At 48.3% G+C, this 16,838-nt stretch overlaps 1 protein-coding gene across 1 annotated transcript; it reads left to right on the top strand.

Moving 5' to 3' along the window:
• The first annotated feature begins 1,872 nt into the window (after positions 1-1,872).
• TPI1 (triosephosphate isomerase 1) lies at positions 1,873-16,337 on the top strand. The gene is made up of 7 exons (XM_056848343.1): positions 1,873-1,984; positions 11,090-11,213; positions 11,316-11,400; positions 12,537-12,669; positions 14,234-14,319; positions 15,260-15,347; positions 16,219-16,337. Exons 1-7 carry the CDS (start codon positions 1,873-1,875, stop codon positions 16,335-16,337), a joined length of 747 nt encoding a protein of 248 aa, XP_056704321.1.
• Positions 16,338-16,838: the final 501 nt, after the last annotated feature.

The raw sequence follows: 16,838 nt of genomic DNA, 5'->3' as shown, positions 1-16,838 counted from the left end.
GGAGGGCACCTTGGCTATCTTCTGGACATGGAGTGGGGGTCACTGGGGGTGTGGGGGGAGGTAGTTGTGAATTTCCTGCATTGTGTAGGGGGTTGGACAGTGGTTCTTAACCTGGCGCCATATGGCCCCCGGGGGCCCCCAGGATATTCCAAGGGGGCCACAGGTGAAAATTGCTGGGTGCATTTTGTGTGGCTGTTTAATTTAATTAAACAGATCATGAGAGGGAGTGCACCTTGGCCATCTTCTGGGGAATAAGGGTCACGGGGTGTGGGGGGAGAGGTAGTTGTGAATTTCCTGCATTGTGCAGGGGGTTGGACTAGATGACCTCGGCGGTCCCTTCCAACTCTATGATTCTATAAAAGTCTCAATGCCACCCCCCCACACACTTCCTGCAAGCAACCCAGCCCCTTTAGCACGCCGGAGCCGGTTTAATTTTACAAAAAGGTCCTATGAGGCAGTTCATGAGAGGGAGGGCCTCTTGGCCATCTTCTGGGCATGGAGTGGGGGGGTCACTGGGGGTATGTGTGGTGGGGAGGCAGTTGTGAATTCCCTGCATTATGCGGGGGGGCTGGACTAGATGACCTCGGCGGTCCCTTCCAACTCTATGATTCTATAAAAGTCTCAATGCCACCCCCACACACACTTCCTGCAAGCAACCCAGCCCCTTTCGCACGCCTTAATTTTACAAAAAGGTCCTATGAACTCAGGCAGTTCATGAGAGGGAGGGCCTCTTGGCCATCTTCTGGGCATGGAGGGGGGGTCACTGGGGGTATGTGTGGTGGGGAGTGTTGGATTTGATCCAGGCCCAATGGATCGTGATTGTGGTTAGAGAGAATCAGGTCAAGCACACAATAAAACAGAGTCAAAGACTTTTCTCTTAATCAAACTAAAATCCTTTACTTTCCTAAAATAGGGAGGGTTACATGGAGTAAAAACAAGTAACAATCTTTCTATCTAGTTCCCTATAAATCTTACTAGGAATGCTAGCAGGCACTAAGGCTTAAACCCCTTTTGTCTGTGTCTCAGCTCAGGAGAGCTAAGAACAGGCATCTTGCTTCCGTGAGATTCAAAAGTAACTAACTCATCCTGCCCCAAAGTTTCACACCTTTAACAAAAGAACAAGGTAATAAACGATTGTGACTCCGTGCCTTTCTGCACGTTTGCAATGGCGATTCCCTAGCCAGTCGAATACTTACATCTTGTCATTTCATCATCCCCTTGAGACTATCTACTGGTCCCCAACCGGGGGTCCGCGAGAACTAAATTAAGGTCCGCGAAACAAAGTTATAAACCCATAATAAATATTTTCAATTAAAAGTTCTCTATTATAAAAATATGTATTCAAATATTATTCTAAGTTTAATGTTTAACAGTTATGATTAAAGTTTATTTTCAAATTCTCAGAATTTTTATTTTGAACCTTGGGGTCCCTGCACCGAACCAAAAAGTCCTAGTGGTCCCTGGTCAAAAAAAGGTTGGGAGCCAACTGTTGATATAAACAAGCTAACTCTTTAACTGCCCTGGCAGAATTGGAACTCGCATTGAATCCCTAACACAGGGAGGCAGTTGTGAATTCCCTGCATTGCGCAGGGGGGGCTGGACTAGATGACCTCGGGGGTGCCTTCTGATTCTGTCAAAGCCCTTTCCCGCCAGCAACCCCGCGCGCCGGAGCCGAACCCATTCATCAGAACCCTCGGGGCGGGGCGTCATGAAAGGAGGGGGCGGGGCCCGCGCGACGTCAGAGCGGTGGGCGTGCCCGCCAGGGCCCTGGATAAAAGAGGCGGCCCCACGTGGCGCTCGCCTGGAGTGCCCTTGCCGCCGTCCTTGCTGGGTCCGCCTGCAGCCGGGCAGCCTCCCTTTGCCTTTGCCGCCATGGCCCCCAGGAAGTTCTTCGTGGGCGGGAACTGGAAGATGAACGGCGACAAGAAGAGCCTCGGGGAGCTCATCCAGACCCTCAACGGGGCCAAAGTCCCCGCCGACACCGGTGAGGACCCTCGCGCGTGTTCCGAGGGGGTTTGCTCCCAAGGAAGCTTGCAATAGGGGAAGGGGCGGAGGTTGGGTTGCCAATTTCCAGGTGGCCACTAATTCATTATAATTTTTCATAAATAAGTTTAACTGTATATCACATTTTCTTATAATCTAAATTATAACAGTAATGTTTTTCCTACTTGGATCATTTGAATTAGATCAAAACATAACCTTTAATATTTCCCAAGTTAAAGTCATTCGCACAGTATATTGTCCGTGCCTCCCATTCTCCCATAAATGCCACATTTTCTTTTTGATTTACTAATGCAGTCGGTTTAGCCACCTCTGCTAGTTCCGACATTTTATTTATCCAGTCGGTCTTGCCCGGTATTTCAGACAAGTTTCCATTTTGCTGCATAAACCAATCTTGCAGCTGGGGTAGCACACATATACACCCACTAATCTGACAAATAAATGCACTGATAAATAACCTTCCTGCGTAGGGATTCCCATAACCTAATTTCCCTATGGGAATCCCTATGCAGGAAGGTTCTTTATCAGTGCATTTTCTTTTGTCAGATTAGTGGCTGTAGATGTGTGCTACCCCAGCTGCAAGATTGGTTTATGCAGCAAAATGGAAACTTGTCTGAAATACCGGGCAAGACCGACTGGATAAATAAAATGTCAGAACTAGCAGAGGTGGCGAAACCGACTGCATCAGTAAATCAAAAAGAAAATGTGGCATTTATGGGAGAATGGGAGGCATGGACAATATACTGCGTGAATGAATTTAACTTGGGAAATATTAAAGGTTATGTTTTGATCTAATTCAAATGATCTAAGTAGGAAAAAATATTACTGTTATAATTTAGATTATAAAAAATGTGATATATAGTTAAACTTATATATGAAAAATTATAATGAATTAGAATTTAATTACAAAGGGAACCACAGAGATATGAAATAGATAGAGGAGGGGAGAGGGGATGTCAGTAAGATAGAATTATTTGTAGCGATTAGACAAAGATTGTTTATGTTATACTAATATGTTAATTGAAAGATGAAACTAAATGGGATATAAGTGGAAAACAATAAAAAAATAATTAAAAAAAGATCAGTGGCTGTGTACACAGCCACTAATCTGATAAATAAATGCACTGATAAATAACCTTCCTGCATAGGGATTCCCATAACCTAATTTCCAGGTGGCGGCTGGAGATCTCCCGCTATTACGACTGATCCCCAGCTAGGGCAGCCGCCACCGGCGGGAGGTTTTGGAGGGCAGGGTTTGGGGAGGGGAGGGACTTCCATGCCGTAGAGTCCAATGGCCAAAGCAGCCATTTTTCTCCATTGGAACTGAGCTATCAGCTGTAACAGCTGGAGATCTCCAGCTAGTCCCTGGAGGTTGGCAACCCTACCTCCAGCCCACAGGGAGATCAGTGCCCCTGGGGGAAACGGCCACAGTGGCAATGGACTCTAGGGCTTTGCAGTCCCTCCCCCAAACCCTGCCCTCCCCCACCCCCAAAATCTCCAGGTATTTCCCAACCTGGAGTTGGCAACTCTAGGCGCAGGCACACCCCCCCCCCCCCAGCTCGATCCCCTCGCAGACCCCCGGGTCCTGCCCTTCTCCTTAGCTAAGATTTCTCCATAGCTGCCTGGGATGGGACTAGCATGGGAGTCCTAGGGTGGGGGGGCAAGATGGTGCCTGCCCGCCTGTCCAGTAAGGGGGTGGGGGACAAGCCTGGCTTTCCATCGGGATGCCTCTCTGCAATAAGGCCGACCGGAGGGTGGGGGGGAAGGAGGAGGAGGCTCCGCCCGGGCTTTGGCGGACCGCCCCTTCTGAGCTCCGTGCCCGCCTGCACGTCCTCCATGGCCGGGCCGGCTGCTTCCTCCCGTGGCATTTGCAAAAGCGCCTGCAATGCAACGCCCTGCTCCGGTTTTGCACGCTGCTAGGAAATGAACTCAGTTTATTGATTTTATTCCCCTAGGAGCCCTGCGCCTGTGGTTCACCCCGACCCTTTTGCAGTCGTTGATGCGCAGGGGCGGGTTTTGCTTCCTGTTGAGCCGCTGGGCCTTGGAGGGGCGTCCCCTTTCATCTCTGCAATTTAAACCGGAAATCCCAGAGACAGGCCTTCTAGTTTAGGCCTCTGTAATTTTAGGAGATGTCATGCTAGGAAAAGTGGAGGGCAGCAGGAAAGGAGGAAGACCCAACAAGAGGTGGATTGACTCAGTAAAGGAAGCCACAGCCTTCAATTTGCAAGATCTGAGCAAGGCTGTCAAAAATAGGACATTTTGGAGGACTTTCATTCATAGGGTCGCCATGAGTCGGAAGCAACTTGACGGCACTTAACACACACACACAATTTTAGGATATTATCAAGCATTCCAATTTTAACCACATTTAGTGTTTGTTCGGATATTAATTAGTTCTGCGCCTTGATAATCTTGCCATTTATAACCATTTCAATAGCAAGTCTATTTTGTATTTGTTTTTAACCTATACTGTTTAACTATGCAAATTTGCTTTATTTGATGGTCTGTGACTGCAAATAAATTACTGATTGATTGAGACAGGCCTACACATGAAGCTGCCTTATACTGAACCAGGCATTCGGTCCATCAAAGTCAGTCTTGTCTACACAGACCGGCAGCGGCTCTCCAGGGTCTCAGGCAGGGGTCTTTCGCATCACTTACCTGCCTAATCCCTTTAAATGGAGTTGCCGGGGATTGAACCTAGGGCCTTCTGCATGCCAAGCAGATGCTTTACCGCTGAGCCACAGCCCCTCCCCAGTTGATTTACCCCCAGGGTATGGAAGGGTCTCAGGTAGAGGTCTTTCGCATCACCTACTTGCCTAGTCCCTTTCACTAGAGATGCCGGGGGCTTGAACCTGGGACCTTGTGCGTGCCCAGCAGAGGTTCTACCACTGAGCCACAGCTCCTCTCAATATCCCTGAGCATCCTCTTAGTATCCTTGAGGGAGCGAGATCCCTCCGCACCTGCCCCAATAACTGCCAAAGCCTTGTGACAGAGATGGTTGACGTCCCCTGCTTGTGAACTTCCCTGAGCTCTTTCACTGCTGACGGGTTGACCAAGGCAGGCCGATCCAGTTCTAGCAATGACCCCAAAGAGACCTGGCCAGCAAGGGAGACACAATGCTGATTCTATGACCTTAGGCAGTTCGTGAGAGGGAGGGCATATTGGCCATCTTCTGGGCATGAAGTATGGGTCACTGGGGGTGTCGGCGGGGAGGTAGTTGTGAATTTCCTGCATTGTGCAGGGGGTTGGACTAGATGACCCTGGTGGTCCCTTCCAACTCTTATGATTCTAAGACAAGGGGAACGGACATGAATGTGAATGGTTTTGTTTGCATATAGCTTTAGGCCATTACAAACATGTCAACAATACCACAGATACATAATAAAAGAAATACTAGGTTAACAAAATGCTGGATCGATAATAAATATACGTAGTAAAATTATGCTTAATTGATGCATACAAAGGAATAATAACTAAAAATTGTGGTGGTGTCCCAAATGGCCAATGAGGCCTAGCAACGATTAAAATCAATGTGAAGGATCAGCTCTCTCAGCAACCAGGTTGGACCGTATTTTCTTTGCCGCCAGAGCATACAGGGAGGTCCTATAAGGAAAAAAACCCCATCGGAGTCTTTTAACAAAAATACTAATTCCTCAGCACTTGGACAAGTGTTTAGGCCAGGAACCAACCCAGCAAGAAATTGAGCCCAGGGTTCCACATGTAGAGGGCATTCAAATAAGTAGTGGTATAAGTTCTCCAGAGCAGACTTTCCACAGATGCAAATAACGTTGATCTTTTAGAATTCGGCAATAATGTCTAGTAAGTACAGCTGTTGGCATTGTTTGAAACTGTAGGGACATAAAGGCTGCTCTAAAGTTTTGGATTTGGTATGTTGGCTAAGTAAGAAGAAGAGTTGGTTTTAATATGCCAACTTTCTCTACCACTTCAGGAAGAATCAAACCGGCTTACAGTCCCCTTCCCCTCCCCACAACAGACGCCTTGTGAGGTAGGTGGGGCTGAGAGAATGTGACTAGCCCAAGGTCACCCAGCTGGCTTCGTGTGGAGGAGTGGGGAAACAAATCCAGTTCACCAGATTAGCCTCCGCCGCTCATGTGGAGGAGCGGGGAATCGAACCCGGTTCTCCAGATCAGACTCCACCGCTCTTAACCACGAGTCACGACACCACACTGGCTTGAAGAAGCTCTAAGGTTGGCAGTTTTGAAAAGTTTAAAAGGGGAAAGGACATAGTTGAGGCCTAATCTCCTCCCTCACCCCACCCCGTTCCTGGGAACAGGCCCTCTATGCAGGTCTGTGAACCTCTGCTTGGAACGGCATGGGTGGGGAGAGGCTGCGGCTCAGTAGTAGAGCATCTGCTTGGCATGCAGAATGTCCCAGGTTCAATCCCCGGCATCTCCAGATAAAGGGCCTAGGCAAATAGGTGATGTGAAAGACCTCTGCCTGAGACCCTGGAGAGCCACTGCTGGTCTGAGTAGATAATACTGACTTTGATGGACCAAGGGTCTGATCCAGTATAAGGCAGCTTCACGTATGTGTTCATGTATGGGGATGCTGTGGAAAGATGCCCAGCTCAGTGGGCTGTGAAGACAAGCTTGCCCGCCTGTCCTGGATTTTGCTTGGCGCCGTTGTTCCAGTGGGGCTTGCTGGCCCCTGCACAGCGCCAGTGATCGGGGCAAAGTATATCTGACCTGCAGATTCCTCCTCAGCAAAGTATATCTGACCTGCAGAGTCCCCCGTCCCAGTAATCTAGAAAGGGCAGAGTGAACCGAGGGAGCGGCAGATTCTGCAGTGGTACCCTGAAGAAATGTCAAAGGGCCTGGAGGAGGCGGGATCCTAAATATAGGTGCAGCGGCCTAAAAATACCGGAGCTGGAAATTCTATCCTCGCCGCCTGCTAAAGGTCAGGAGACGGGCCTTGGAGTGAAGGACGAGTGAGGGGGGGGGGTGTCGAGCAAGCTGCCCCAAATATACTCCCCCTAGCCATGCTTGACTATCTTGCTCGGGAAGGGGGGCAGATGCGGGCCCCTCTGGGGTCACCGTCCCCAGCTGCTGAGGTCCCTTAGAGGATCTATTGCAGTTGCAAACACGAGGCCTGCAGTTTTCACTTCGCCGGTGTTTCACCCACTGGCTAAACCAGAATTTTAACCCTAGAATATTAGGCATATCTTCAGCTGCGCAGTTGGATCTGGTATATCTGCTCTGCTAGAAGAGGCACTTTCCTCTGGTGGGTCTTCCCCTGACTCAAGAACCTCTGAGAAAGGGTCTTTACACCAGAGGAAAGCGCTGCTGCTGGAGGAACAGATCCGCAGGTTACAGCCCGAGGAGTTTCAAGCTAGGCCCTGAGGGCTATGCCCACACAAATGTTTCGTAGAATTAATCCATCTTTTTGGGTTTTTTCCCCTTTTTTTAATATATGATAAGATGTGGATATAGTAAGAAGGTAAAGGTAGTCCCCTGTGCAAGCACCGGGTCATTCCTGACCCATGGGGTGACGTCACATCCCAACGTTTACTAGGCAGACTTGTTTATGGGGTGGTTTGCCAGTGCCTTCCCCAGTCATCTTCCCTTTACCCTCAGCAAGCTGGGTCCTCATTTGACCGACCTCGGAAGGATGGAAGGCTGAGTCGACCTTGAGCCGACTACCTGAAACCGACTTCTGTCGGGATCGAACTCAGGTCGTGAGCAGAGCTCGGACTGCAGTACTGCAGCTTGCCACTCTGCGCCACGGGGCTCCTAGTAAGAAGGTAGAACAGCTATATTTTGAGTAGGATGTGACGTATGCTAGATCATGTGGGGTCATGACCACGATGTAAAAGTCTATATTGTGATTGTATAGCGTTTGTGTTTATTGTGTTGTATGTATGGAAAAATTTTTAAAAACATATTTCCCCGAATTTAAGAACTTCTGCTATGGTTGGGGGGTAGAAGAAGAGTTGGTTTTTGTACCCCGCTTTCCTCTACTGAAAGGAGTTTCAAAGCAGCTTACGATCACTTTCCCCTTTCCCAACAGATATCTTGTGAGGCAGGTGGGGCTGAGAGAGTCCGGAGAGAACTGTGACTGGCCCAAGGTCACCCAGCAGGCTGTGGAGGAGCGGGGAATCAAACCCGGTTCTCCAGATTAGAGTCCGCCGCTCTTAAGACTACCCAGCTTAGTGTAGCGGTTATCTGACTACACAGAGGCCTGCTTTTGAGTTGACCTTTGAAAGAGCCCGGACACATATTCCCAGGTCTTTTTTTATAGCTGCTTAAAATACATACGTGAAGACACGGAGATGGTTTCTACTTCAACAAGCCATTGATCCATCTTGGCTAGTGTCCCCTTCTCCGTCTGGCAACGTCTGTCCAGGGGTCACGGGCTGAGAAGGATCTTTTCCACCTCTGCCACTTGCAGGGGCCTGTGATGAAAAGGGTGTGCTCTGCCCTTGAATTAGGGCTCCTCATACCGAAACGGGACAAGAACCTGAAAGCTGCAGTTTTTGGTGGACTGAAGGTCACTGGAGGATTAGAACCAGCAGCTGGAGCCATGCTTACTGAGGTGGCAGGGCTGAAACCTGGATGCTAGAGCAACTGCCCTGTGAGGAGCGGTTAAAACCCTTAGGGCTGCTTAGCTTGGGAAGAAGGCGGTTAAGGGGAGACATGATAGAGGGCTATGAAATTATGCATGGTACGGAGAGAGTGGACAGGGAGAAGCTTTTCTCCCTCAAAATACTAGAACACGGGGTCATCTGCCGAAGCTGGAGGGTGCGAGATTCCAAACAGATAAAAGGAAGTGTTTCTTCACACAACGCATAGTTAAATGGTGGAACTCCCTGCCCCAGGATGTGGCGATGGCTGCCAACTTGGAAGGCTTGAAGAGGGGAGTGGACATGTTCATGGAGGAGAGGGCTATTCACATCTACTAGTAAAAATGGATACTAGTCACGATGCATACCTATTCTTTCCAGGATCAGAGGGGCATGCCTATTATATTAGGTGATGTGGAACACAGGTAGGACAATGCTGCTGCAGTCGTCTCGGGCTGTAACCTGCGGATCAAACCTTGGACTCCCACACTCTAGATTAACCACTATACCACCCTAGCAAATTATTCCATTTGGGGCAGCTGAGAAGAGGAACTTATCCAGAGATAGGCAGCAGGTGAAAAGCCATGCTGGATCAGACCAAAGTCCATCAAGTCAAAGTCTGTTCATACAGTGGCCATCCAGGTGCCTCCAGGAAGCCCACAAACAAGACGACTGCCTGTGTTCCACAGCACCTAATATAATAGGCCTGCTCCTCTGACCCTAGAGAGAATAGGTATGCATCATGACTAATATCCATTTTGACTAGTAGCCCTGAATAGCCCTCTCCTCCGTGAACTTGACCACTCCCCTCTTCAAGCCTTCCAAGTTGGCAGCCATCACCACATCCTGGGGCAGGGAGTCCCACATTGTAACTGTTGTCGCCTGTGAGGTTTTCTCATAATCTGGCGCCTATCACTGACAGTCGATGTGGCTTGAGTAGCCACCGGAGTGGCAGACGTCGGCTTCTTACTGGTACTACCTTATTTGTGATTTTCTAGCTGACTCCCAATGGGTTCCAAACGTTTCCTTTATCGCCTGTTATCCTCAGAACAACCTCCTAAGGTAGAACAGCTAAATTCGAGTCCAGGTGAGACCTTTCGAGACCAGTAAGACTATCAGGCATGAACCTTCAAGGGTCAAAACTCCCTTTGTCAAATACATATGAGCTTAGACTCTTGAAAGCTCATACAGGTTGAGTATCACTTATCTGGACTGCCTGGAGCCAGAAGTGGTCCGTGTTTCGGATCTTTCTGTATTTTGGAACTTTTGGAATCTTTGCATATACATAATGAGATATCTCACATTCACATTCCACTTTATTCGGTATATAACCAGCAAAGTTACAAAAAGTCCCTAATCCTAATACACTGGTAAATCTAACCCGCCATCCAAATACAATGGATGGAATACAACACCCCACAGTAAAATTTAAAACTAACATAGGTATAACATGCACATACAAAGCCCATCCAATCGCCTAGATAACAACCGCTTTACGAATTTTAATGGCTATAGCTAAAAATCTAGCACATTTCAATATGAACTCCGGGTTTATGTCAAATAGTAATTTCTGGTTTATTTCCACGTCGGTAATACCATGCCATCGCTTTATTATTGGAGAAATAAGCTTCATTCTGCTTGCTTCATAGAACCTACAATGCAATAAAATATGGTCCATCGACTCAATCTTCCCTGATCCACAGGGGCAAAACCGCTCTTCCAATTTTGTACCGGCCTTCTGTTATAGCTGAAGGGAAGGCTAATGAGATATCTTGGGGATGGGACCCAAGTCTAAACACGAAATTCATTTATGTTTTATCTACACTTTACACAAAGCCTGAATGTAACTTATTTTAAATAATTTTTAATTATTAATTTTTTAATTATTTTGATATTTTGATATTTTAATAAAACAATTTAATATTTAATAATAATAATAAATATTATATAAAATAATATTAATAAACTAATTTAATATTTTAATATTAAAATTTAATATTTTAATAAAATAATTTTAATTATTGTTAATAATTTAATATTTTAATCATTTTGTGTACATTGAACAATCGATGGCGCTGCTGAGTTTTGTAGATCTGCTGAGTAATGCCTGTAGGCTGGCTCAAAAGGTCCGATTTTCGGATGTCAGATATTGGATGTCCAGATAAGGGATACTCAACCTGTACTTCAAAAATCTTATTGGTTTCTTAAGGTGCGGTTGGACTTGAATTTCGCTGTCCTAATGCAAACCAACATGGCTACTCTCTGAAACTATCTTGTAAGGTATGTTAGGCTGAGAGTAGTTTTTGCCTTACTTTTGCGTGGCTGTCAACTTGTGAATTGCTGCGCAGAGTTTTGTGTGCAGAAAACGTACCTGCCCCAAGGCGCTTCCACTATAAATCCCAACAGAGGGGGAAACGGCATAGGCTTGCTGGGGGTTCTCCTGGGTATAAGGACGTTTGGGGTACTTCCCTCATCCCCTGGTGTTTCTTTCTCTCTCGCCCACAGAGGTGGTTTGTGGAGCCCCTTCCATCTACCTTGACTTCGCCCGCCAGAAGCTCGATGCCAAGATCGGGTTGGCTGCCCAGAATTGTTACAAGCTGCAAAAGGGGGCTTTCACGGGAGAGATCAGGTGAGTCTTCAGGGGGTCTGGGGCCTGTGCCTATCCAAAGGGGGCTGGAGGTGGCGGGGCCTTGTGGCGGATCGGATTGTGACCACTTCCCTTTCGTTCCAGCCCGGCCATGATCAAGGATGTCGGAGTCACCTGGGTGATCCTGGGACATTCAGAGAGGAGGCATGTCTTTGGGGAGTCAGATGAGGTGGGTGACCTCTGGATTTCCCCTCCTGTTCCTTTCCCAGCCATTGCTGCTGTAGTGGTTAAGAGCAGTGGTTTGGAGCGGTGGACTCTGATCTGGAGAACCGGGTTTGATTCCCCCACTCCTCCAGCTTGGAACGGTTGGAACAACATGCACACAGAATACATAAACACAACTATGTACTTAATGGGGCTGTCATATAGAGGATGGTGCTGAGTTGTTTTCTGTTGCCCAAGAAGGTTGGACCAGAACCAACAGGTTGAAATTAAATCAAAAGAGTTTCCGTGTAGACATTAGGAAGAATTTTCTAACAGTTAGAGGGGTTCCTCAGTGGAACAGGCTTCCTCGGGAGGTGGTGAGCTCTTCCCTGGAGGTTTTTAAGCAGAGGCTTGATGGCCATCTGTCAGCAATCTGATTCTGTGACCTTAGGCAGATGATGAGAGGGAGGGCCATCTTCTGGTCACTAGGGGTATGGGGGGGATAGTTGTGAATTTCCTGCATTGTGCAGGGGGTTGGACTTGATGACCGTGGTGATCCTGTCCAACTCTATGATTCTATACCTATTACAAAATACTCAACTGCTTTTTGAAGCGGGTCTAAATCATACCAAGCTTATATACTTATTTGTAGATCTAATGTAAATTTTTAAAAGGGAGAGAGAGGCATAGGCTTCTCCTGCCTTCCTATACATGAGTAATGATATTTAATTTCTATTATTTATTTCTAGTGGATATACTATTTTCAATATATATATGTTCTTAATAGCTATAGCAGTACATGATTCTAGTAAATGTGCTCTATTCTATTTACATGTGTCCTTAATAGATACCAGTACATACTTCATATCATCTCAATCTAATATACATTTCAACCTAACAAAATTATTTAATAGAAATAAAGGAAGTCATGTAATACAATTAGTAAGTAAAACTGAAAAATTGTATCTAGGTTTCTAGTCTGAAACGGTAAGAAGATACATTCTTATAAATCCGGATTTGTTAAGTATCTCAAGTTAGAATCTCACTGTATACATTATACTGTTCTGTCACGTAATCAAAATGCAGTTTCCAGTTCTTTTGAAATTCTTCCTGGGGTAGGGGAGCGTTTCTTGGCCTCTTAAGATCTTGTGTCTGTTCCAGCTTATCGGGCAGAAGGTGGCCCACGCCTTGGCCGAGGGGCTCAGCGTGATTGCCTGCATCGGGGAGAAGCTGGACGAGAGAGAAGCGGGCATCACGGAGAAGGTGGTGTTCCAGCAGACCAAGGTTATTGCCGGTAAGAGGGCCCGGCCTTCTGGCTGACGCTGTTGTCTGGGGAGAAGAGGAAGAGTTGGTTTTTATATGCCGATTTTCTCAACCATTTAAGGAAGAATCAGACCAGTTTACAATCCCCTTCCCCTCCCCACAACAGACACCCTGTGAGGTAGGTGGGGCTGAGAGCTGTGACTAGCCCAAGATCACCCAGCTGGCTTCGTGTGTAGGAGCGGGGAAACAAAACCAGTTCACCAGATTAGCCTCCGCCGCTCACGTGGAGGAGTGGGGAATCGAACCCGGTTCTCCAGATCAGAGTCCGCTGCTCCAAACCACCGCTCTTAACTACTGCACCACGCTGGCTTTCAGAGGCTCTTTCTCTGTATGAGCCTGCGGGGCAAAGCCCATTAGGAGCTCTAATGGCACACGCTCCTGCAGTCGTCAGGTGAACCGCCTGGCCCAATTCATCATTGTCTAATTCAGGCGTCCCCCAACCTTTTTGAACCCGTGGGCACCTTTGGAATTCTAGCAGTGTGGTGGGGACAGTTGCAAAATGGATGTCACTACTCCTGTGTGGTTAAGGAGGGGGGGTTGGAGCAGTGGACTCAAATCTGGAGAACCGGGTTTGATTCCCCACTCCTCCACATGAGCGGCAGACTCTAATCTGGAGAACCGGGTTGGTTTCCCCACTCCTCCACATGAAGCCAGCTGGGTGACCTTGGGCTAGTCACCGTTCTCTTAGAGCTCTCCCAGCCCCACCGACTTCACAGGATGTCTGTTGTGGGGAGGGGAAGGGAAGGTAGTTGTAAGCCGGTTTGATTCTTCCTTAAGTGGTAGAGAAAGTCGGCATGTAAAAACCAACTCTTCTTATTTTCTGTCACACCGTGAAGAGTTTTGTGCTGTGGGGACAGCTGCTGACAAATCAATGCCTTTCAATAAATCTGCAGAGCTAATCAAATCTCCAGTGGCCAACCAGAAGCCTTGCTGGGCAAAAGCCCCACCTGGCTCTGCCCACTTTCTAAAAGCACTTGGTATGTATCAGGAAATGTGTCAGTTTATGTCTATGCTGCTGACTCAAAAGAAACAATTGGCGCAAGGAAAAAATATTTAATAATTAGATTGAACACATGTACACATGAAGCTGCCTTATACTGAATCAGACCCTCGATCCATCCGAGTCAGTATTGTCTACTCAGACCAGCAGCGGCTCTCCAGGGTCTCAGGCTGAGGTCTTTCACATCACCTACTTGCCTAGTCCCTTGAACTGGAGGTGCCGGGGATTGACTCTGGGACCATCTGCATGCCAAGCAGAGGCTCTACCACTGAGCCACCGCCCCTCCCCATTGCCCCTATGCGTTTTGCATACGCTTCTTCAGGGGGAATCTTTCTTTCCTCAAGCATCCCAAGCAAGCAATGAAACAGTCATGAAAACAATCACAAGTAAAGAAAGATCCCCCTGAAGAAGCGTCTGCAAAACGCGTAGGGGCGATCTAATTATTAAATATTTTCCCCTCTGCTCCAATTGCTGCTTTTTGTCTCCATCTGTCTGCATAGATGCCCATTTTGAATGACACACTCTTATTCCCCAGATAACGTCAAAGACTGGAGCAAAGTGGTTCTCGCTTATGAGCCAGTTTGGGCTATCGGGACCGGCAAAACGGCTTCTCCCCAACAGGTATGGATGTGGCTAGTGCAAGAGTGTTTTTGTGTCTCACTTCTGTTGTGGAGGGGAGGGATGCATGAGCTGGAGGACCAAAAAAAGCTACTGCGGTCTTGGGGGGCATCAACAGAGGCATAACATCCAAATCGCAAGATGTCATAGTCCCGCTGTACACTGCATTGGTCAGGCCGCACCTAGAGTATTGTGTGCAGTTCTGGAGGCCTCACTTCAGAAAGGATGTGGACAGAATGGAGCGGGTGCAGAGGAGAGCGATGAGGATGATCAGGGGCCTGGAGACCAAGCCCTAGGAGGAAAGGCTGAGGGAGTTGGGAATGTTCAGTCTGGAGAAGAGGAGGTTGAGGGGGGTCATAATTGATCTCCTTAAGTATTTGAAGGGCTGTCACTTAGAGGAGGGCAGGGAGCTGTTCCTGTTGGCAGCAGAGGATAGGACTCGCAATAATGGGTTTAAACTGTGGGCGGAAAGGTACCGCCTGGATATTAGGAACAAATTTTTTACGGTAAGAGTTGTTGGACAGTGGAATCGGCTGCCTAGGGAGGTGGTGAGCTCCCCCTCGCTGGCAGTCTGGAAGCAGAGGCTGGACAAGCACTTGTCAGGGATGCTCATGGCTGATCCTGCATTGAGCAGGGGGTTGGACTAGATGGCCTGGACTAGATGGCCCCTTCCAACTCTATGATTCTATGACTTGGAAATCCTCATGAGTCTCTGTGTCACAGTCATACCGCATCTCCAGTTAAAAGGATCGGGTAAGGAGGCGATGTGAAAGAACTCTATCAGAGACCCTGGAGAGAGCCGCTGCTGGTCTGAGTAGACAATACTGACTTGGATGGAACGAGGGTCTGATTCAGTCTGGGGCCGTTTCACCTGTTCCCACCCAAAACTGGACTCAGTGGGTTGTGCTGGCGGGACTTAACACCGTTCCTCTGTTTTTTGCAGGCCCAAGAGGTACATGAGAAGCTCAGGGGCTGGCTGAAGAGCAACGTGTCCGAGGCCGTGGCACAGTCCACCCGCATCATCTACGGAGGTAAGCGGCGCCTTCCTAGTGACGAAAGCAAGCGTGGCACGAATTCGCTCGTTCATTTCTTCAGCTGTTCATACCCTCCTTTTCTCCACAACGGGGACCCGAAGCAGCTTACGGCATCGTTCTCCTGTCCTCCTGTTTTATCCTCACAACAACCACCCTTTGAGGTAGGCTAGACTGAGAAAGAGGTACTGACAGACACACCCTCGATCACCCAGTGAGCTTCCATGGTTGAGTGAGGGACTCCCAGACCCTTAGTGTTTAAGTATTGGAAAGGCTGTCACTTAGAGGAGGGCAGCGAGCTGTTCCTGTTGGCAGCAGAGGACAGGACTCGCAATAATGGGTTTAAATTGTGGGCGGATATTAGGAACAAATTTTTTATAGTAAGAGTTGTTGGACAGTGGAATCGGCTCCCTAGGGAGGTGGTGAGCTCCCCCTCACTGGCTGTCTTTAAGCAGAGGCTGGACAAGCACTTGTCAGGGATGCTCTAGGCTGATCCTGCATTGAGCAGGGCGTTGGACTAGATGGCCTCTATAGCCCCTTCCAACTCTATGATTCTATTCTATAGTCTGACACTGACCACTAAGTCGCCAACATTTTTTTAAAGAGAGCCAGCATGGTTTGGGACAGTGGACTCTAATCTGGAGAACCGGGTTTGTTTCTCCACTCCTCCACATGAAGCCTGCTGGGTGACCTTGGGCTAGTCACAGCTCTTTCCGAATTCTCTCAGCCCCACCTACCTCATAAGGTGTCTGTTGTGGGGAAGGGAAGGCGATTGTAAGCCGGTTTGATTCTCCCTTAAGTGGTGGAGAAAGTCGGCATATAAAAACCAACTGTTCCTCTTCTTTCTTTTAATGGGGTTTATTCCTTGCAGGTTCGGTCACCGGCGGCACCTGCAAAGAGCTAGCGTCTCAGGGCGACGTGGACGGCTTCCTTGTGGGTGGGGCCTCCCTCAAGCCGGAATTCGTCGAAATCATCAACGCAAAACACTGATTCCCGTCCGTGGTGCCTTCGGTTTTGGCAGGAGAAGAGGGAAAATGCCGACACGTAAAAAGGATCCATACTGTAACGAAGCAAAGAAAGAGCTGTACCCACCCCCCGCGCTTGGGTGCGAGGGTCTCTCCCTCTAGTCCCTTCCCCACCTTTGCTTACTGTGACTTGTCCGACACCGCTGCTCAATACAACCGTTGCCAAGCCATGTATCGGTTAGCTGTGAGCCTTTTTGAAGGCCGGAGCCTAGTTTGCTTGCCCCAGGCCGGTGCGTTGTGGGGCTTCCTGCCCTCCCGCTTCCCTCCTAGGCCGGCTGGTTTTCCCGGCCGATGCCTTCCTGTCATATTCTACGAGGCCCATCTCCCTTGCTGAGGAAGGGGTGCTGCCTCCTCGGTCCAGCCAGGAGGGTGTCTGGTAACTCCCGGCTCACATCGGTGTAACATTATATGTCTGTTCCGCAACCCCCCAACAAAACCAACCGTGAAGAGAATAAACACAGGGAAA

Source organism: Euleptes europaea, chromosome 4 (assembly GCF_029931775.1).
Source record: "Euleptes europaea isolate rEulEur1 chromosome 4, rEulEur1.hap1, whole genome shotgun sequence".
Taxonomy (NCBI): domain Eukaryota; kingdom Metazoa; phylum Chordata; class Lepidosauria; order Squamata; family Sphaerodactylidae; genus Euleptes; species Euleptes europaea.
This window is presented reverse-complemented; position numbering and strand designations above follow the sequence as displayed.

What these genes read in the sequence shown, in the direction of transcription:
- TPI1 (XM_056848343.1), top strand. Translation starts at nt 1,873, where the DNA reads ATGGCCCCCAGGAAGTTCTTCGTGGGCGGGAACTGGAAGATGAACGGC. An exon ending in GCTTTCACGGGAGAGATCAG is followed by an intron (nt 11,214 to 11,315) that starts GTGAGTCTTCAG and finishes CTTTCGTTCCAG; the next exon opens with CCCGGCCATGATCAAGGATG. An exon ending in AAACGGCTTCTCCCCAACAG is followed by an intron (nt 14,320 to 15,259) that starts GTATGGATGTGG and finishes TGTTTTTTGCAG; the next exon opens with GCCCAAGAGGTACATGAGAA.